We start from the raw sequence: 21,308 nt of genomic DNA on the forward strand, positions 1-21,308 counted from the left end.
ACTATTTCTTAATTAGTATTATTTTGATGATTAATTAGTGAAATAGAGATCAAGGAACCAGTCAAAGTACCCAGATATTTTGAAAGAATCAGGATTAAATTTAAAACCCTATGGAAATTTGGTAACCTTACCTACGTTTTGATAATAGCCATCTAAATGCCATAAAATTTAGCTCAAATACAATTATATGAGGGTCCCAAGACCCCAGCAGAGAAAACCCTAGTATGGAGACGTTTTATTTGAGCAATATTCTAATTTAATTAAAACTACAAGAATGCTTTTCGAACTTTATTACAAAGAAAAAACATAGTGTTATACTCAACGAAATGAGATTCAGCCTGAATCTTTGTGTCCAAAGTCCGCGGATGAAAGATCCGAACTGTTTGAAAAAGAGAGACATCCGGACCGTTCAATGTTTCGGTGTTTTTGTAAATTGGTTCAATTGGAATGGAATAATGATGGCCGTCAGACTAAAATGAAGTCTTCCAGGTCTCTCCGTCTGCAAAGTCCAAACACAGAGATCTGAAGTATATCTCAATCCATATTCAACTTTCTTACATTCAGGTACAGAAGCATCTATATGTTAAAAAAGCACAGTAGTTTGCATCATGAGATTCATGACAAACTTTTCATAAGTAGATGTTGGAACCCAGCACATAGATTTGAAGGGGATGAAGTTGAAAACATAGGTCAAACCACAAGACTTACCTAAGGTAGGTGAGCGTTCAAAAGACTAATGAAATTACTTGGACCTCTTCCCATAAGAATAATTTAAGTAGAAAGGGTTCACTTTTAACGTAACGTCTCAGTCAAATAATGCATTGCTATGAGTAAATTTTCTTCACACATCATTACATTATTGGATAGGAATGCTGCTGTGAACCTGTTCTACGTAAATTTTTCTCCACCTAAACCCTTCAATGTCATGGCCATAATTGAGGTGAAAACCCAAAACGTTGGAAAAAGCATTTGAAAAGCTAAATTTTATTTGATAAGAAAAGAATCAAAAGATTCAGACTATATAAATTGCATAGATCCAAGATATGTAAAACAAAAAAAATGGGAAAAATAAAACAGCAACAATGAACTTCTGATAAAATTACAAGTATGCTAATTCTCAAAGTATGATAGTGCTTATCAAATGTATAGCTGCAGCTGCACTTTCAGCGAAAGGACGTTGGAACCACTCTGGACTGCATAATTCCTATGGAGGCTCTGTATAAATCTTCAGCTAGCGTTTGTGAGTTGGCGTCACCACCAGAAAACAATGAATGCAATGATGGTTCGCCAAATTGAGAAACCTTGAAATAATATGATTCTCAAGATAACAAACGAAGCAATTTAACCGCATTGTTCCAAGGGTTTGGCACTGTTAACAAAAGTTGCGCTTTTGTTGAACCCCTCAAGCAAAAGAATACGCACCGCTTCTACACCTTCTTGAAACGTAAAATTCAGCTGAAAAGTATTTCTAGTAGTTAGAATAACCAATGCAATCTATACATAAGCCTCTCTAGAGGTTGCATTAGAAACTTTACAAACCTCCTGTTGTTCTTGTTTAGTAAACGGACGAAGAACAAAGTTGATAGGATCCATTTTCCCAGGAGGGCGTCCAATGCCTATACAAATTTCACCAATTTAATGACAAAAGTAACATATGAGGTTCTTTTTCCTTAATGCGTAATATATAAAGTACTAGAGAAACACTTTTGGTGGTCTAGGGGAAGTACCGATTCTTAAACGAGGAAAATCTCGACTCCCTTTAAAGTGATCAATGACACTCCTCATCCTGCAAGAGAAAGCAGATGACAGGAACCAATCAAGAATCATTATGCCATTTTGAATTCTATTTCCCTTTACTTATTGAGTTAAATCTAACAGAAAAACTACTATATTAGCAACAATAGACTACTATGGTGGCATTGTATAATTACCCATTGTGTCCTCCATGTCCACCTTTCGGCAACATCCGCAGTTTTCCAAAGGGAAGATCTAGATCATCAAATATCTGAAAACGGGAACCACAAACTTAGAGCATGATAGAGAAACAGGACACTCTGACTCGGGGAAGGAAAATGAGAGAGAGAGAGAGAGAGAGATAAAATAGTAGTGATTAAGTAAAGGAGAGAAACTGCACCACAAGTACTTGCTTCAATGGAATCTTGTAATACGAAACAATGGATCCGACCTTCAACAGAAGAGTCCAATTGTCAACCAATTATCACCGAAACATATAAAAGCATCAAGACAAATTTTGAGATGGTTTACTTACAGACTCACCGCTTTTATTCATATAAGTTTGTGGTTTGGCAAATATAACCGGAACATCCCCAAAAAGACCTGGAGAACATGAAAACGAAGCTCAATGAAGATTATAACTTTCCCTAACAACTGGGAATCTTGAAAACAAAGTAAAGAAATATTCATCCGTAAGCTCCATAAAGCAGCCATAAAACTCATAACAAAATGAGATTGTAAATGGCATTAAATGGGTAGAGACATACGAAAAATATATGCAGAACATTATGCGAAAGTGAACGCGTAGAACAATGTTAGCGAATTCAGTTGCGGGTTTGGTTAAGTACATCCACAATCAATCAAACAATATTTTGCCAAGTGCAGATAATCATACAATCAACATAACAAAACTTCTCCAAATGCAATCTTTTGAAAATGATAACTAAATTTAAAGCAAACAAACCTTTTCCAACAAGGGCTTTGAAAGAAACACTGCTCAAAGGTATCCCTTCAGCTTCAGCAATGGCATCCACCATCTCAAAACCCACCTGCGAAAACATCACCACCATAAATTGCAAGCTTTAGATTTCAAAAATTACGAAATATGAGCAATTGGGTTATCAAACAACAAGATTTAACACAAGTAGGAGGATCAAAGTATTGAACTTTGTGTGTCAATTCGAAAGAGGGGCCGTACGGACATTGTGGCGGGTGCTGTTGTACTTCTTCCCGGGGTTTCCGAGGCCGACGATGAGCCACGGCTGCTTGGGCGGCGTCTTGGCTTCCACAACCGCCGTTTCCGGCGCGGCGGAGGGAGATTGCGATGACGAGAATTGGGCCATTATCCAAAGCGACGGAGATTGAATTAGGGGTTTTGAGAAGCCGAAGCAGCGGTGGCAATTGGGGAAGCGGACGGTGGCGATGGATGATAGGGAAGCAGCAACGTTCATATTTCTTGTTTAATTTGCTGAGGGTTTTGAGGAATAGAGGTATTAAACCCTACTGCTGAACGGCGAGGACGAAGATGAGGGAAAAGCCGCTCAGCCGCGGGCTTTTAGATTTTAGAATTTACCAATTGAAAATTGGGGAAATTAATTAAATAAATAAAAGTATCGATTTAATTTTTTGACAAAATAAAAAATGTAGATATAGTTTTACACTTACGAGAAAAATAGCAATCCGTTTTACGCTCTGATCCCTTAAACTTATTTCTTTTTTTCCGAACGATATTGAAATGGGGATTTGAAAAAAAAAATTCGGGTCTAAAGATAAACGGTTCTTATCACTCCTACAATGTCATATAAATTCATATAAATTTCTAGTTCATAAAAATGCACATCTTCCCTAATAATGAATGAAAAATGAAGGTCTAAACCGGTTTAATCTTCATTCATAATTAAGGTTGATACGGAATGCATTATCTTCCTAAAATCATTAGACTGGACGTGAGACGCTTCAAGAAGACTCATTATCTTTTGTAACTTTGTTGAAGCCATAAAAGATGAAATTAGAGGTCTTGCGATTTTAAGAACCAAAGATGTTATATAGAAAAAAAATCAATGTAATTTGGAATTCATATGATGGAGCCTAGAAATACAACTTTTTTCTTTGTTTTCAATTTTTCTTTTTTGGGTAAATTTTTACAATGGGAAGAGGAACATCAGATGAACTGATCAATCCAGCACAGCAAGCTTCTGATATTCTTCTCCAGAGATGGCTGCTTCCATGACAAGGTCCGGGCGAACTTCCCCATCGTTGTCCAAGAACAACTTCATCAAATTCTTGGAGAAGCCACTCAACAATGCCACTCCTGGTTGGTTGCTCGGCATTGGCGTAGACTTCGAATGCCTCAAATTCCAAAAGATAATCTGCGGCACCGCATTCCCGTACCCCTTCTCAGTAAACTTCCTCTGTATAGCCTGGTAATCAGTCTCCCAATGCCTGCTACTTGAAGCCTGATCAAACTCCATGTCGCTAAACACGAAGATCCTGTTTATCATCTGCTCCGGCTTCAACTTCCCGTCCACCGCCACTCGGAGAATCAAATCAAACACCTTTTGGAAATTCGTGTTGCGTCCCCATTCCATTGTCCTTATAAAGTTGCACTTGGAGCTTAGATTATGGCCTTGTATCTGATGCAGCTGAGGGTTGTGACTGAAAGTGATGACCTTCCCCTTCCATGGCTCATCAATCAGCTCGGACACCAACAATCCCAAAGCCACGGAAACCTCCATTGGGGTCCCATTCATGCTGCCAGAGACGTCACACACAGCCAAACAGTTCTTCATCTTCCCTTGCTTCAACAGATCATCCACCATTCTCTTCCATTGAAGCTCGGCCACCTGACCGCCATCTCCATGATTTAGAGACTCTATGATCTCGTGCGGAAGCAGAGCACCTGCAGCAATGGTGGACTTTCCGGCCTTAACATCCGCCAAATACTTCTTAAACCTCTCCTCATCGTGCTTCAAGAATTTCTCCTTGTAAAACTTCATGGCCACAGAGGCCACTCGGTTGTAAGGAATCAAACCCCACTGATTAGCACCAATATAAACCTCTGGCAACTCCAACACCTTCCTCAGCGGCACCAACACCTCCTTCCTCAGCCGATCTCTCACTCTGTACGCATAATGTGCCTCCTCAACCCCTTCGTACTCCAGGTACGATTCTCTTGGGAAAACCTTCTTGGCAATGCTTTCGCACAACAGAGTGGCCTTATCGAAGGAGGAATCGATTGAAGGGCACCATTTGGCTGCCAGGCTGATCTTCTTGTATTGATTAGCCTTGAAATTTTCCATATCGGACTTCAAACACTCTGCGAAAAGGTCTGAAACCCTCTCATACAGAAATCGGAAATCAGGGTCGCGCTGGTACCTCACAATGGCTTTCTTGGCCATGGCAGCCTTCTTCTCCTTCCTCAAAAGGCTTGCCTTTTCCTTCTCCGATTGTCCCCTTTCCTTTGCCAGTTGTATCCTGGCCTCTTTAGATTGCTCATCCCCTCGACCATATTTTCTATTACTTGACTTGCGGCCGCTGCCGCCGCTGAATGGGGGTTTCAGACCCCACGGGTGCTGATGCGGTGCTGAATAGAATGGTGAATTGTCGTAGGTTGATGGTGGCTGTTTGTAGCGTAAAGGCCGATCGCGGCCTCGCATCCTCCTATCCCTCCTAGTTCTACCCGACCCGCTTTTCCTGATATTCCACTCTGCCTTTTGCTTCTTCCTCACGTCTTCGCCTTCTAGAAGGCGGTACATGATCTCTGGCAAGTCCTTAAAGTACCCGAACTCGGCGAAGGATGCGACGTTGCAGGCGAGGGTTTTGGGGTGGTGTTTGTGGAGCCAGAACGCCGTCGTGTAGAACCCCTCCTTGTCGGACTTTCCGGTTCCCCGCACGCCGCGGAGGTTGCAGATGAGCTTGAGGGTGGTCAGGTCGTCGTGTACCCAGGCAAGCGGGAGCTGGGTGTTCAAATAGGAGGCAGGGGTGGTGGGTACGACGTGGAAGAAGAAATCAACGCAGGGGTTGCCGGAGTTGAGGAACGTGGAGGCGCCGTTCTCGGTGTATCCCATCGGAGGTGCGATCACCGAAACCTTGGCCGCGTCGTTGTAATTTGCGACCATGAGGTCGACGAATGGGTTGCCGGAGGGGGCTGCGGGTTGGGGTTGGGGTGGTGGGGTTGGGGTCCTGAGCTCCGGAGGACCGAGGAGACTTGGAGGAGCCATTGGTGGTACGGGATTGTACGAAATTGGGGTTTGGGATGTGATCTGATCGATGGGTGGATCGATTGATGGGTTTCTGGGGTTGGAGTTGTGAGTTTATATAGAGAGAGCGTTACTTGGGCTCCAAGAATTTTTGAAGATCAACAACGAAACCGACCGACTTTGTACTTTTCTAAGGAAAGTAAACGCATTCAAAGATTTAAAATTCGTACAAATAAAAGATAAGGTGGAGAGGGTGGCCTCGTTAAAATTTTATTTTAATCATTACCTGTAACCCTTAAAATTGTATTGTATCTTGTCGTTGCCAGCAGTATTTTACTAATTTGTGCACAAATTTATATGCCCCTACATGAGCGTGGTTCAATTTGACTTGGCAAATCGACTTTAAAAAGTGAAACATCATTATAGCTAAATATACTTTTATAGGTTTATTACAGTTGTTCAACCTAGTTAATAAGAATTTTCTTTACAAAAGTATAAACATGACTAAGAATAGTATTATGGAACCAAGTAAAAACTAGGAATTATATTATTTGACCAAAACAAACTAAGAATTGTAATCGTAGTTGACTTGATCGATTTTTATTTAATTACAAAAAAGTTGGATATGTTGAATGTGATTTTGAGTTTTGTAATGGTTTTTGTTTTTTATTCACACCCTGCAGTTTGTTTAAAACACTCTACAATTAAAATTTCTCGGAACAAAATTTCAGCTTTACCTTTTTTTTGTTGTTGAATTCACCCCACCTCGCCTTCCAAAAACAAAAAAATCTCAGAGCCACCCATCCACTCCCATCCTTCTTCGATGACTCTATTCAATCTACCCAAAACATAATTGAAATTCATGCAGTTAGCTATACAACTAGGTTTTGTGGTTAAGAGAGACCACGATTGAATGGAGTCACCGATGACTTGTGGTAGTGGGCGGGTAGCTGTGGAATTTCATTTGTTTGTGGAAGGTGAGGTGGATTCAACAAAATGAAGGACAAGTTAGAATTGTAATTAAGAAAGAATATTTTGAATGTGGAGTGTTTCAACAAATTGTGAGATTTGAATAATTTCTTTTGACCACATTTCTTGTTAATCCTTTGCTCATCATTTAACTTGTTTGTGGGTTTGTTTTTCCCTTTCTTTCTTGTCAAGCAATTACTAAGGAGCGGAGAAATTAAACTTATAATTTTGAGTTCAGAGGTGAATGCTCTTGACCACTTGGTTTACTTAGTCTTGTAACGACCCCAATAATTCCAAAAAGTCTCACACTCTCCCTTATAACTGTAATACAACTTTGCTCTAATGCTTGTCTAGTCTAATTCTAATTAAACATGGAACAGCAGGATTTCTGTTTAATTGCAACATGTATAGAATCTATAGATAAAGTACAAACTTCCCTTTTTCATATGATGATGCACCATCTTGTTCAGCAGGTTAGCTTCTGACGTCGATAGGTTTTCCTCCTAAGTTGTATGTTTGTGCTTGGAGAGTGCATCTGTAGTTTTAGGTTGCTATTTATGATTGCTTGTTTTAGTCTTTACTCGAGGATTTTACCGAGTTAAGAGGAACAGGTAATTCACTCATGCTCAAGGACCTAGCAGTCTGGTGGATTTATGCATCAACAATACGCTACTCGTTGTTCGGACCTGATTTTGCACCCATTGGGCCTATATATTTTAAGCTTTTGGATGAGAGGAATATTAATGATTAAGATTGGTTTCCAAATAAAGGTTGAATCAATTGCGTACACAATCTAGGTTTAGAGCCTTAGTAAAAAACGGTAAGACTTGGCGACAATAGAGTTTCAGCCGAGAATGATTCCGAGTATATTCAAAGAATTGCCGAAGAATTGAAATATTATCAGAATTATACCATTCGGTAGACTTGGCCATCACAGAGAGCCCATTCAACTCAACAAGCAACTCAATATGCTCTATGCGAAAAAACCTCGCTCTATGCGAAACCTTCTCACAACCCTAAGAAAAATACTAATTATTCTAACCCTCTCATCAACACATCTTCAGTTTGGATAAACAACAATGTGTTGACAACGGGCAACATCTTCAGTTTGAATTAACAACATTGGAGCCATAGAATTAGGCGATTTAGGAGCATCTACGACAATGCTTTTGGTTTGTTGATTATCTATATAAGTCTTAGTTGGCGAAGAGTTTTCAATTCTTTCGCAGAAAAAGTTTACTTGATTAGCTTCCCAGCAAAGTGAGGTGTTATATTTCGGTTACTTCCAAATGAACTTCATAGTTCAGTATTCAGACTGCCTGAACCATGTTCACTATAAAAATACTCATCTTCTTTGAGTATCTTTGCCCATATGGTCAAATACCAATTTGGCGCACTTACATTCTTACGAATATAGTTGAAGCAGCCAAATCTAGTGCACAAGATCTTGAAATTCGCAATGAATTAAGTAATTTTATCTCCAGGTTTTAGAACCCTAGGCCAAGAGGTGTTATTTCATTGGTCGTAGTCGCTCAAGTGCAGAAATCAACATCACATTGACACCATCACCATCAAATCTATTATGCTCACCTGACTGAGCTCGATCATGAGTTAGCACCCCTACATTCACAAGAAGAACATAGTTAATTCAATAGTTCCACTTATTACGCACCATATAAGTTTTGTAATTTTTAAAGTCAACACTCAACAAAGAGAGAATGCAAGTATTATCCAAATTAAATTGAACCTCCATCTTGTAAATCACATTTATCACTTTCAACATGAGATCAATTCGAGGCATGTACAGAGGTGAGAATTTGCACCTTTTAAAACATTAGTATGGATCAGATACTTGGGTTGGAGAGAACTGTTCATGATATGAAATGCTTGGCTCACAACTGAAGACCGTGGTGTTTAAAATTTGTTCCGCGTTTGTGTAACAAAGCAGCACCTCTTTCACACAAATTTGTTTTGTTAGTTTAATGAAGTTGTGAACCTTACAAAAAAAAAAACAAAAAAAAAAGCAGCACCCTTTTTTTTGTCTGCCCTTTTCGGTTGCCTCTCTTTTGTTTCTTATTTAATATAGGTAGAATTTCTAGGAACAGATTTTATTATTTAATATAAATATATTAGCAATGATGGAAATGTTACTATTCGTTTAATACATATCCTGTCATTTGGAAAATAAAAAATAAAGAACAAATTTGCATTTGAATGCTAATTAATACTCACACTTCACATTAAAAAAATTTGTGATTGAAACCGTTCAATTTTATAATTTTCATTTAAGGTCATCTATATAAAAACTAATTTGAAACATACATATTGTCATTCAAATTATCAAGTAAGTTTAGTGATCCAAATGTATTAAATAAATCTCTGTCTCGAATAAACATTTGAGTAACTAAACAACCTTCGTTTCAAATGATTTTTTTTCAAATCCCTCATTTGTTAATTTTAACAGGGAAACATGCATGAAGAAATAGAAATGGAGCAAAATCACATCTTAATTATGAGTCTTGGAGCCCAAGTAACCTAGCTTCTATAAAAGAGGGGTAAATATCATGAAGAGTACTCTCATGTCACCTCCTCCTCAAAACACAGACGATGGGAATACTATCAGTTATTAGGGCAAAACAAACCCAAGCCGCCATTTCGCAACTCACAAGATCAGTAGCGGCTGCTCCTCCAACCCTTCTTCTTGGTCCTCCAGAGCTCCGATCCCCCGCCACCAGTTCCACCCCAGAATCCGTAACCGACCTACCACAATTGTTGGAAATGTGCCCTAAAACCAATCATATGATGATACTTTACGGACATTTCAAATGTTAAACTAATCTAGTTTAACATATAAAGGGCAAAGATTATTGTTTGAGCCGTCTCATATAAATGTTATATGCTTAAACGATAAAGTCCAAGGAATATGTGATTGGGAGAATGCAATCTAATGAAGTTAGATTAATGAGACCATTCTTTCGTAGACACATCCTAAATGTTCCTGATCATAGGATTACCAATTGGGCATTGACAGTCCGTTAAGATCAGTACGTACTGTGTCTTCTCTCAGGGAGAGTGACTAGTCTCGAGTCATTGGTGTGTGTGACATCAAGACAAGTACGTAGGTGCTCAATAAGAGAATGAGTTCACTGAACGTGATCAACGAAGAGTTCTTATATTCCATGTCACATGAGAACTCATGGTTGGGATAATGCAAAGTAGTCCTTTGACCTGAGGCATCACAGTTGTCTTGTGGTTAAGTCCTTAATCTTTGATTATGTCTAATTCACCCCCTCGGGGTGTCACGGCATCGTTGGGGTTAAGCCACTTAGCTATGGAGACAAGTGAATGCGCAACAAGGGATCTCTAACCTTCAAACAGTTGAGGGAGAATACTCTATGATATGATTTGGAATCTCTGGCCAGAGTATGAATGAGATTGGGGAATGCGTTCCAAATCACATTCAAGGAAATCATATAAGCAAACGATTCACATTGGATAGTAGACATGAGTAAATAAACTATCATACCAAACAATGTGGTCAAGAGTATTAGATTAGAGAAGGACCGTATTGCATTTGTAATCCCGAACTGAATAGGTTTTCCACCTCTTCTGATTAGCTTGGGTAACCATGATATGCTGCTAGGTGTCACTCATGGTTTGTGGAAGCCCTAAACGTGTGTAATCACTAAAGGGAGAATTGAAAATAGTTTCAATTCACAATCGATGTAAAATGGTTTTAATCGCCTACTACCTCGCTAAAAGGAACCTAATGGATCGCACACCGTAAAAGGTAGAGATTGGAGATTAAACGGAAATGAGTAAGAATGATTAAATGGTTTAATCATTTAATTATGGCAAGGATTAATTAATATGTTAATTAATCAAACGAATAAGTTCGTTAAAGACTTCGGGATAGTTTTGGACCTTAAGGCCCAATGGGCTTCGAACGTCAAGCCCATTAACTTAAATTGTATGACAATTTAATGAATAAAGATTCATTAAAGCCCAAAAGCCCAAACATCCCTAAATGGCCGGCCATATTAGATGAATTAGGATTTTGGTTGTTTAGGTTACTTAAAGAAGTGACTATATAAATGACTTTATAGCCAAAATTCATTAAGGAAAAATTAAGGGTTTATTTTGGGGGAAAATTGGTGAGAATTGTCTCTCCATTTTCTCTCTAAAGAGGCCAACACCTTGGAGGGTACATCTAGCAATCCTACTACTCCAAGGTCACTCATTTCTTCTACAATCAAACCTTGGTGAAGAGACTTAGAGGTTCCCTATTTTGGGAACTTGGAGAAACCTATTTTTCTATCCAAATCCATGGATCTAAGAAGCAAGGAATGAAGGCCCTATCTCTTTGGGTGATTAGCCTTTGCTTATGCAAAGAGGAATCTACAAAGGTAATAATTTCAACTCACTTTGTTTTGAGTTGATTATTGGTTCACCAATCTACTAGGCTTTGAATTTCATGGTAATGTTTTGTTTTTGAGTACATGCAAGCATGATTCCGCCTTTAATTGTTAATTGCATGCCATATGATGTTGCTCAAATGAACATGTTTTTCAAAATAAATCCTTCAACAATGCACCCGACCCAGCGACCCCTTCGTAGACCTCATGGTCAACAATTTCAACGACACTGTAATCACGCTAAACTCTCTTCCTTTGGGAAGGACAGAGAACAATTCGCCCACCTATCTCTCCTCCGGCAATCCCTGCCTCGATTTCTTCTTCCACGTCGTACCCGACACCCCAGCCTCGTACATCTGCCAACAGCTTCCCATGGCTTGGTCCCACGATCCCCTAACAACCCTCAAGCTCATTTGCAACCTCCGTGGGGTCCGCGGCACAGGGAAGTCCGATAGGGAAGGTTTCTACACGGCAGCCTATTGGCTCTTCCACAACCACCCAAAAACCCTAGGTTGTAACGTTGCATCCTTTGCCGAGTTCGGGTATTTCAAAGACCTCTTCGAGATTATGTACAAGGTTTTGGAAGGCCCCGACGTGAGGGAGGTCCAAAAGACCAAGTGGTTGCGGTGGAAAGAGCGGTCGGAGTTGCAGCCGCATCGGCAGCGGCGCGGTTGGAATACTAGGACTAATTACACGATGACATCAGCTCCCTCTCCCGCTCAATCAGAAATGGAAATGATTGCAATGGAGAGAGAGACATTGAGAAAGGAAAAAGCAAAAGAGAATACCGTCGCCATGGCGAAGAAGGCTATCGAGACTTACGAGCGAGACCCAGAGTTTCAGTTCCTACACGAGCGGGTTTCAGATCTCTTTGTGGAGTGCTTGAAGACTGATATTGATTCCCTGAAAGATACGTCATCCCCTTCAAAGTACAAGGAGATAACCCTAGCGGCGAAGTGGTGCCCTTCCCTCAACGCTTCCTTCGACCGCTCCACGCTGCTCTGTGAGAGCATTGCAAGGAAGCTTTTCCCGAGAGAATCATACCCTGAATACCAAGGAATGGAGGAGGAAGAGTACTTGCACAAAGTCAGGCACCGGCTGAGGAAGGAGATTTTGGTGCCTTTGAGGAAGGCCATGGATTTGCCCGAGATTTACATAGCTGCCAAACAGTGGGACTCAATTCCTTACAACCGAGTGGCATCCGTGGCCATGAAGCGTTACAACTTACAAGGGTAAGTTTTTGGAACATGACGGAGAGCGGTTCAGGAAGTATTTAGAGGATGTGAATGCCGGCAAGGCCAAGATTACCGCGGGTGCATTGCTGCCTCATGAGATCATAGCCCAGCTCAATATTGGCAACTATTATGGTCAAGCTTGTGCGGAAGAGGATTATGAAGTGGCTTCACTTCAATGGCAGAGAATGGTTGATGATTTGCTAAAGTAGGGAAAGATGAAGAACTGCTTAGCTGTGTGTGACGTGTCTGGAAGTATGCTTGGATGGTCTGGAAGTATGGGTGGATGGTCCGAAACCGGAAGTACATATGGGATCTTGACCCATCTAGACACATCCCGTAACAATGTGAGTCCGATAGACGTGTCGGTGGCGCTGGGACTTTTGGTGTCTGAATTGAACGAGGAGCCATGGAAAGGAAAGGTTATCACTTTCAGTCGGCAGCCTCAACTGCATTTGATAAAAGGGGATGATCTTCGGTCCAAGTGCAGGTTTATTAAGGAGATGGAATGGGGCGCGAACACGGATTTCCAGAAGGTGTTTGATTTGATTCTTCAAGTGGCTGTGAATGGGAGATTGAAGCCAGAGCATATGATCAAAAGGATCTTCGTGTTCAGCGACATGGAGTTCGATCAGGCTTCGAGTAATAGCTGGGAAACTGATTATGAGGCAATACAAAGAAAGTTTAAGGAAAAAGGGTACGAGGATGCGGTGCCACAGATTGTGTTTTGGAATCTGAGGCACTCGAGTTCTACACCAGTGTCTAATACACAACGAGGGGTGGCTTTGTCAGAGTGACATAACAGTGAGAAAAGGCTCAAAAGGGGCAATCGAAGGGGATGGTGCAGATTGCGAAGTCCATGCATCGGAGGGATGGGCACTGGTTTTAGAGTTTCTAAAAACATTTTGTCAATTTGCATTTGGAATTTTCATGTCAGCTTCACCTCCTTCAGTCCGACAGCTTCACCTCCTTCAGCTCAACTTCAAAATACCTCGCGAATTTTTCCCAACAAACCAGCAGCCATTTCTCACGGAGAATATCAATAGTGGAGATCGATACGAGGGAGGGTCTGGAATTTTCGAAGCAAGGAGCAGTAGGAACATGAGGGGTACCTCCGCCTCACTCTCACTACTCAGTCTTGGAACTCAGTAAGGTGCCTTGTACCTGTTCGACGAATTGCCCCAGTCAATCTGAAAGCTCTCTTCGGTACTAGCACTTCCTCCTGCCGGAAGCTTGATCTGGCTCTGGTTGCTTGGTTGAGGTGCCTTGTACCTGCTCGACGAATTGCTCCAGAGAATCTGCCTTTTTTTTTTTTTTTTTTTCAGGGTGCCCAAGGTTATTCTGCGTTCAACCTTGCTTTATGGTGTTGACAACTCTAAACTGAATTATCATGGGCACAAATATCGTTTGTCCATGGGGTTTTCTTGCAGAGATGGTTATGCCGACAACTAATATGCCCCCCACTCAACCAATTCTGAAGGCAAGGACTTTTGCTTCTGTGGTTTCCATCCCAATTGAAGACGTCCATCTCAGCCAACTTCCAACTCCGGTTGTGCGTGGGGACAAAACATATGTCAAAATTAGCGAGGATCTATACCAAGAACAGTTGAAGTTGTTTCAAAATAATCTCCTTGGGTGTTTGCTCCTAAAAAAGGGTTCTACGCCAATGAAGACCGGTGCTCTAAAATCTTGCTTAGAAGATGCATGGCGCCCTACTGCACCATGGAACCTAGTTCCTATAGGTAAAGGTTATTTTGATATCCATTTCAATAAGGAAGATGATATGCGACGGGCATGGGGTGGCGGTACGTGTACTCTTGCTACTGGTTTATTCAGGTTATCAAAATGGACGCCAGATTTTAAACCAGGTGATGTTCTCCCTCAAACTCATGCTCAGGTATGGATCAAAATTTTTGGTTTGAGTCAGGAATATTGGCATCCTAGACACTTGATGGAAATTGCGAGAGGGGTCGGCACTCCCTTGCAACTAGATTCAGCTACAAGGGAAAGGCAATATGGTTATTATGCACGTATATTAGTTGATGTCAATCTTGCAGATGATTTACCTACATCTCTTATGGTTGAAAGAGAAAGTCATGGCTTCCCGGTTGAGGTGGTTTATGAAAATTTACCGCCCAAATGTAGTCACTGTGGTTTGATAGGGCACTTGGCTAATAGTTGCAGACAACTTAAACAGATGTCGAGAGGTCGTTCTCGTAGCCGGACGCGAAAGGGTGGTAACATGGGGGACAACAAAACAGGAGATCATTCTCGCAGTCAACTGCACATGGAATATCGTCCCAAAAAAGATACAACAATACCGGTTAATGTCTTTTGTGGGTCACATGCTTCTGAACCTCTTCAACAGGTTGATCAATTGTTGCCTGCAGGTATTGAGGCAGCGGATGATGGTAATGCTGAGCCCATTCTTCAGTCTCCTCTTGGAATAACGCCAACTGTTTCTGGTAATGTCATACCAGAGACTGACACCGCTAATACGCACATAAACAAAGCTCTTGAACCGGTGGTTGATGAGGCATTTGGGACCATTGCCCAAGCTGTGAATAACTCCGAATTTGAAGAACATGGTATTCAATCCCCTGGGATTTCGCATATTAGCAATTCTATGACCGGATCGCTGTCTCCAGATGGATCACATCCTCAGAATGGTCTTTCTTATGGTCAGCATTTGGGCAACACCAATGTCCCAAATAATCTTGGCCCACATGATCTCTGTGACGACTCTAGCACTCCTCCTGGCTTTGAACAGGTCGAGACGGTAGCTCAGAATAGTCAGCAGTTGGGCAACACCGATGTCCCAAATAATTTTGGCATGCAGGATCCTCATGACAACTATAGCATTCCCCTTGGTTTTGAACATGTTGCGACATTAGCTAAGGATGTCATCGATATTGTCAATCACATAGAAGGCTGTGATATGGATGGTTTTACTCCTGTGTTATCGAATAGTCAACGGAAAAAACAAAAGCAGCTTGCCAATCTTAATCAACCCTCTGATAAACCATATCCAAGTAGGGTCCGAGGAATACCAGCTCGTTATAAATGAAGGTTCTCTTCTGGAATATCCGTGGCATTGGTGACGATGACTCTCAGACGGAGCTCTCTAACATCTGTCGGTTGCATCACCCGGATTTGGTTTGCATTGCAGAGCCCATGGTGACTTTTAATTCTATTTCAGCTGCTTATTGGGATTCTTTAAATCTATCTGCTCTTACTTTTAATTCTAGAGGAACTCTTGCTCCCAACCTTTGGTTACTAACATCTTCGGCTTGTGCAGACCCTTTAGTTATTTCTATCTCTGATCAATAGGTTACGGTTCGCTGTACTTTTGACCATATCCCAAGCCAGTTCACATTTGTTTATGCAAGCACTTCACCTATCAAAAGAAGAGACTTGTGGGCTGATTTTATCTCTCTGCGCCCACAAACACAAGTTCCATGGATGTCTATTGGCGATTTCAACGGTATTCTGGGCGCCCACGAGCAGATGGGAGGAGGCAGACCGTCCCAAGCTTCATGCGCTCAGTTTAGTAATATGTCTGACACTTGTAACTTTACCCACTTGAACACATCTGGGGCAGCCTTTACATGGTCTAATGGCTGGAGGTCACGTGGTCGCACTGAAAGAAGGTTAGATCGCTCCTTGTGTGATATAAGCTGGTTTGATTCTTGGCCCCACTCTAACTGCATAGCATTGCCAAAGGTAGTCTCAGATCACAACCCCCTTATCTTATCTGGTTCTAGAGTTTTGAGCAGTGGTCATCGTTCTTTCTGTTTTCAATCAATGTGGGTTCAACATCCATCTTTTCGAGAAACTGTAACTCATTGCTGGAGAAATACAGTTGTCTATGGTTGTCCTATGTTTATCATTCTGCAAAAATTGAAAGCTCTAAAAACCTGCTTGCGCCAATGGAATTTTTCGGTCTTTGGTGACGTCCATAATAGAGTGGCTAATGCTCGGCATAATCTTTCTATGATTTAACAAAGAATTTCAACTGAGGGTATAAATAATGATCTTTTCGAGGAGGAGATTGTCGCCAAGACTACAGTAATGGAGTCTCTTCAAATGCAGGAGGCATTTTGGAAAGATAGAGCTCGTGTTACGTGGTTAACTAAAGGGGATAGAAATTCTTCTTTCTTTCATGCCTATGCTCGTATTAAATCATCCAGCTCTCATATCAGTTGTATTCTTGATGGAAACAATCTTCTTACTGACCCGCTGGCAATTGAGAACCATATTGTTAATTTCTATCAGACTTTGTTCGACTCTTTTTTCACCCCTTCAGGTATTGATGAGGTTTGTGAGGTCATCCAACCGATGGTCACAGACTCTGAAAATGATCTCTTATCTGCATTACCTACTGATGAGGAAATTAAGGAGGCAGTTTTCTCATTAAGTGCTTCCAGTGCGCCAGGGCCAGATGGTTTTCCAGGTTTTTTCTATCACCACTGTTGGGATATTGTCAGCTTTGATGTTATTCAATTTGTGAAGCAATTCTTTCAATCAAATTGGTTATACCCCAATGTCAATAGTAATTTCTTACTTTTGATTCCGAAGGTGGAACCATGACTCATTTTAGACCTATTGCTTTGGCAAACTTTCTCTTTAAGATTATTCCCAAAATTTTGGCAGTTCGTCTTTCTCATGTTGTTCAACGCATTATTTCTCCGCATCAAGCTGCTTTTATACTTGGCCGACGTATCACAGATTGTATTGGCCTTGTTTCAGAATGTTTCAATGTGCTTGACAAAAAAACTCGTGGTGGCAACATGGGAGTCAAAGTTGATATAGCTAAGGCTTTTGATACTTTAGATTGGTCATTTCTATTGAGGGTGCTTACTAACTTTGGGTTCTCCACTTGTTTTATAGACTGGGTTTCTACCATCTTAAGATCTGCTAAATTGTCCATCTTAATTAATGGCTCCCCGCATGGTTTTTTCTCTTGTTCCCGAGGAGTGTGCCAAGGGGATCCTCTCTCTCCGTTACTTTTCTGTCTAGCTGAGGAGGCTTTATTAAGGGGCCTGAGTCGTCTTCAACTTGATGGGCTTACTAAGCCAACTTTTGCTCCAAGAGGTTGTATCTCTCATTCTCACATTCTCTATGCAGATGACTTATTCATTTTCTGTAGAAGTGATGGTGTCACTCTGCGTAATTTGCAAGGTTTCTTCGATAGATATAGTAGAGCCTCTGGTCAATTTATCAATAAGGCAAAAAGTACTTTCTACTTGGGCTCTACCTCAAGGCATCTCAAAGCTGTGGTTGAGAGTTACTTGGGTTTCAAAGAAGGCAAAGCACCTTTTGTCTACTTAGGAGTTCCAATCTTCTGTGGCAAGCCTAAAAGGAGTCATCTTCAAGCCTTGGCAGATAAAGCTAAAGCTAAGTTAACTGGTTGGAAGGGGAAACTTTTATCTATGGCAGGAAGAGTTCAACTCACTCAATCAGTTTTTCAAAGTATGCTCTTGCATAGCTTTTCTGTTTATAAGTGGCCTTCTTCCTTGCTAAGGCCTCTTTCAAGATGTGCTCGCAATTTTATATGGTTTGGTGACGTAACCTCCAAGAAGTCTGTTACCATTTCTTGGCGTCAGATATGTGCTCCGAAGAATGAAGGTGGTTTGGGTTTGCGTGATCTTGGCTCTCTTAACACTACTGCTCTCTTAAAGCTTGGATGGCTTATTATTACTACTGATTCCCCTTGGAGTATTTATCTTCGGGAACGTTTCAAGCTAAATGGTCGCCTATATTCTTGTAGTTATAAGCGATCTTCTATATGGCCTGGTATTAAATCCATTCTTCATATCTTGTTTCAGAATTGTCGTTGGGTGATTGGAAATGGTTCTACTACTTCCCTTTGGGTTGATAAATGGCTGGATAAGCCTATTGTGGACGTCGTTGGTGCAACAGAGATTGCTCATTCTTTATCTCGTACTAAGGTCTCAAATATTATTTGTATGGGAAAATGGGTTATTCCTTCTATTTTTTCTTCTACTTTCCCAGACCTAACTAAAGAGATTTTAGAAATGCCTCTTCCAATTGATGAGGATAAGGACTTTTTAATTTGGGAAGTTTCTACATCTGGTGTTTTTTCGTTCTCCGATGGCTATGAAATTGTTCGTCATCGGTTTCCTGTTAAGAGTTGGGCTTCCATTATCTGGCGTCCTTTCATCCCACCTCGTTACTCTATTTTAGTTTGGAAGATTCTATTCAACAAGCTCCCAACGGAGGATCAACTTCAGCGCCGAGGCATCCCGCTGGCTCCAATATGCCAACTATGTCACAAGAATTCTGAATCTATTGACCACTTATTTTCTAGCTGTGAATTTGCACAATGTGCTTGGCGTTGGCTAGCTACCCAATTTGGCACTATTATTCCACCTACGGGCTCCCTCTCTGATCTATGGCTTGTTTTTCTGTCAAACCGGTTTTCTCCACATCTTCGCAATGTCTGGCTAGCTTCAGGGTTTTTCTTACTAATGGCTATTTGGAAGATGCGTAATAAAGTGAAGTTTGAAGGCAAACCTCCATCCTTCTCACGTCTCTGCCGCTCCACCTCGGCCTGGATTAGGCAGGTTGAAGCTCTCACCCCTGGCCATGTACGAGGCATTTTAGATAGGCAACTTTTAGTTTCTCTTGGAATATCGCCTAACTCCTGTAAAGTTCCTTCTATTGTCCCTGTTCTTTGGCACCCCCCTCATTTTTCTTGGGTTAAAGTGAATACTGATGGCCTTGCTAAAGGTAATCCGGGTCCTGCGGCATGTGGCGGGGTTTTTCGTGACTCTGCAGGTTATTTTCTTGGTGGTTTCTCCCTAAGCTTGGGCCATCGTACTTCTTTCTATGCGGAGCTCCATGCTGTCATCCTTGCTGTCGAATTGGCCCACACGCGGGGCTGGCAAAATTTATGGCTTGAAAGCGACTCTTCTAGTGTAATATCATGTTTTGCTTCTGGATCTTTCTCTCCTCCTTGGTCACTCCAGACACGCTGGAACAATTGTACTCTCCATTTGCAGAACATGGTTTTTCGTTGCTCTCATATTTTTCGAGAAGGGAATGTTGTTGCTGACAAATTAGCTAATTTAGGGCTTCTATCATCTTCACTTGTTTGGCATTCCACTCCCCCTATAGAGATCCTTCCTCCTCTGCACTCAGATTTCTTGGGTATGCCAACCTACAGGTTTGTCTCCTCTTCTTGATGTGTGTTCTCCTTTCTTTTCCTAACCTTTTTGGATTCCCTTTTGTTTTGCAGCTTGTCTTGCAGGTTATTACCTTTTAGGTTTATAGAGGGGTTTGGGCTTATGTTCGCCCAGTCTTTTCCTTGTATTTTCTTTTCCAAGAGGGGTACGGTCTATGTCCCCCCCTCTTTTGTATTTCCTTTCTCAAAAGGGGTAAGGTGCATGTCACCCCTTTTTTTGTATTTCTTTTCTCTTGTTCTATGAGGGGTTAGGTTTATGTCTCCCCCTGTCTAGGTGTATCTTATTTTTTCTTATCAATAAATTTCCCTCGTACCGCCGAGGTTCTCAAAAAAAAAAAAAAAAAAAAAAAAAACGAAGGGTGGCTTTGTTGAGTGGCTACTCCAAGAATTTGATGAAGCTGTTCTTGAATTATGACGGGGAAGTTCACCCGGAGCTTATCATGGAACTAGCCATCTCCGGCGAAGAATATCAGAGTCTGACTGTGGTAGATTGATATTTGAAGGCATAACAGGTTTCGGTCATCATTTGTCTGAAGACTGTTTTCAATTTGAAAATAAAAATGTATATGAAGATAATGAATCAAGAAAATTCCTAGTTAGGCCTTCAAGTTAGTTAATTTCCATTTTCAACTATATATGGTGTTATTTGGTCTTCTCCTTATTTTCTGTGAATTTCAGGATCATCAAAGTGCCAACAACCCATAAGTACCGCAAACACTCCTAACCACTTGGCTTACACGCAAACACCCCCTTATATTGTAACTGTTGATCAAGTTATACTTCTCTTGTTATGTGCATTGGCAGAGTGGTTATCAATAATTCTATTTCCAAGGCTTTGATCAGTCTCGAACAGATGTAGAATTCAAGTAAATTATCATATGAACTCAACAACTTAAGCAATGAAATTCCACTTGCAGGTCGTGACTCGTGATTAGAGAATGGACAATTGAAGAACCTAGAAGGAAGCCGGAGCTAGTTCTCTTACTCTAACGGGTCAGTGGTGCCCTGCGTGACGTATGGAGGTGCAGGATTTCAATTTGTTCATTTTCTGAGCATTGGAGATATCACCTGTGCAATACACACACACACATATATATATATTTGTTATAAATTTTTTATTTAAGTGTGATTATGTGAATCCTACAACCACATCTCTCTCTATATTTTCTCTGTGCCGCCAGCCCCCTCTCCTTGTCACCTGTTAGTTAAATATAGGCCACCCTCTCCCTGTCACCTGTCAATTAAATATAGGCCACAACACGTTATCAGCACGCTCTTACCACGCTTAGAAATCTGAAATTTTTCATTCGTACCAACAAAACCAAGCATATTATGTTGAGGCTAAATATAAGCGTGCTTCGATGATTGAGATTCAGTTTCATTAAGGGAAAAACACCACATTAGGGTGAATTGAGGAGATGGCAAATTCATGACTGATATTGAGGAATTGGAGAAATTTTTAATTGTGATGGGAACACAAACGGTACACCGTATGTTTTAATAGAAATTGTGGAAAATTTTATTTTTGGAAAAATTAGTATCCGGTCCCTAG

At 41.0% G+C, this 21,308-nt stretch overlaps 2 protein-coding genes and 1 pseudogene across 2 annotated transcripts; 1 reads left to right on the forward strand and 2 right to left on the reverse strand.

Moving 5' to 3' along the window:
* Positions 1–968: 968 nt before the first annotated feature.
* LOC126627491 (peptidyl-tRNA hydrolase, chloroplastic-like) lies at positions 969–3,651 on the reverse strand. The gene is made up of 8 exons (XM_050297055.1): positions 2,937–3,651; positions 2,699–2,783; positions 2,270–2,337; positions 2,135–2,185; positions 1,932–2,005; positions 1,728–1,786; positions 1,540–1,616; positions 969–1,455 (listed from the first exon to the last, which is right to left on the reverse strand). Exons 1-8 carry the CDS (start codon positions 3,183–3,185, stop codon positions 1,342–1,344), a joined length of 777 nt encoding a protein of 258 aa, XP_050153012.1. The 5' UTR covers positions 3,186–3,651; the 3' UTR covers positions 969–1,341.
* Positions 3,652–3,775: 124 nt separating this feature from the next.
* On the reverse strand, positions 3,776–6,015 carry LOC126627489 (uncharacterized). Its single transcript, XM_050297054.1, has one exon. It carries the CDS (start codon positions 5,952–5,954, stop codon positions 3,909–3,911), a length of 2,046 nt encoding a protein of 681 aa, XP_050153011.1. The 5' UTR covers positions 5,955–6,015; the 3' UTR covers positions 3,776–3,908.
* A 5,486-nt stretch (positions 6,016–11,501) lies between these two features.
* On the forward strand, positions 11,502–20,817 carry LOC126625228 (uncharacterized; annotated as a pseudogene).
* Positions 20,818–21,308: the final 491 nt, after the last annotated feature.

This window comes from Malus sylvestris, chromosome 6, assembly GCF_916048215.2.
Source record: "Malus sylvestris chromosome 6, drMalSylv7.2, whole genome shotgun sequence".
In the NCBI taxonomy this organism is placed as follows: domain Eukaryota; kingdom Viridiplantae; phylum Streptophyta; class Magnoliopsida; order Rosales; family Rosaceae; genus Malus; species Malus sylvestris.

Bases quoted from the DNA above. Each gene is read 5' to 3' on its own strand.
- LOC126627491 (XM_050297055.1), bottom strand. From the start codon at position 3,185: ATGAACGTTGCTGCTTCCCTATCATCCATCGCCACCGTCCGCTTCCCC. The intron at 2,006-2,134 runs GTGCAGTTTCTC...TCCCGTTTTCAG, and splicing joins CATTGAAGCAAGTACTTGTG to ATATTTGATGATCTAGATCT. The intron at 1,787-1,931 runs GTAATTATACAA...TTTCTCTTGCAG, and splicing joins GGACATGGAGGACACAATGG to GATGAGGAGTGTCATTGATC.
- LOC126627489 (XM_050297054.1), bottom strand. From the start codon at position 5,954: ATGGCTCCTCCAAGTCTCCTCGGTCCTCCGGAGCTCAGGACCCCAACC.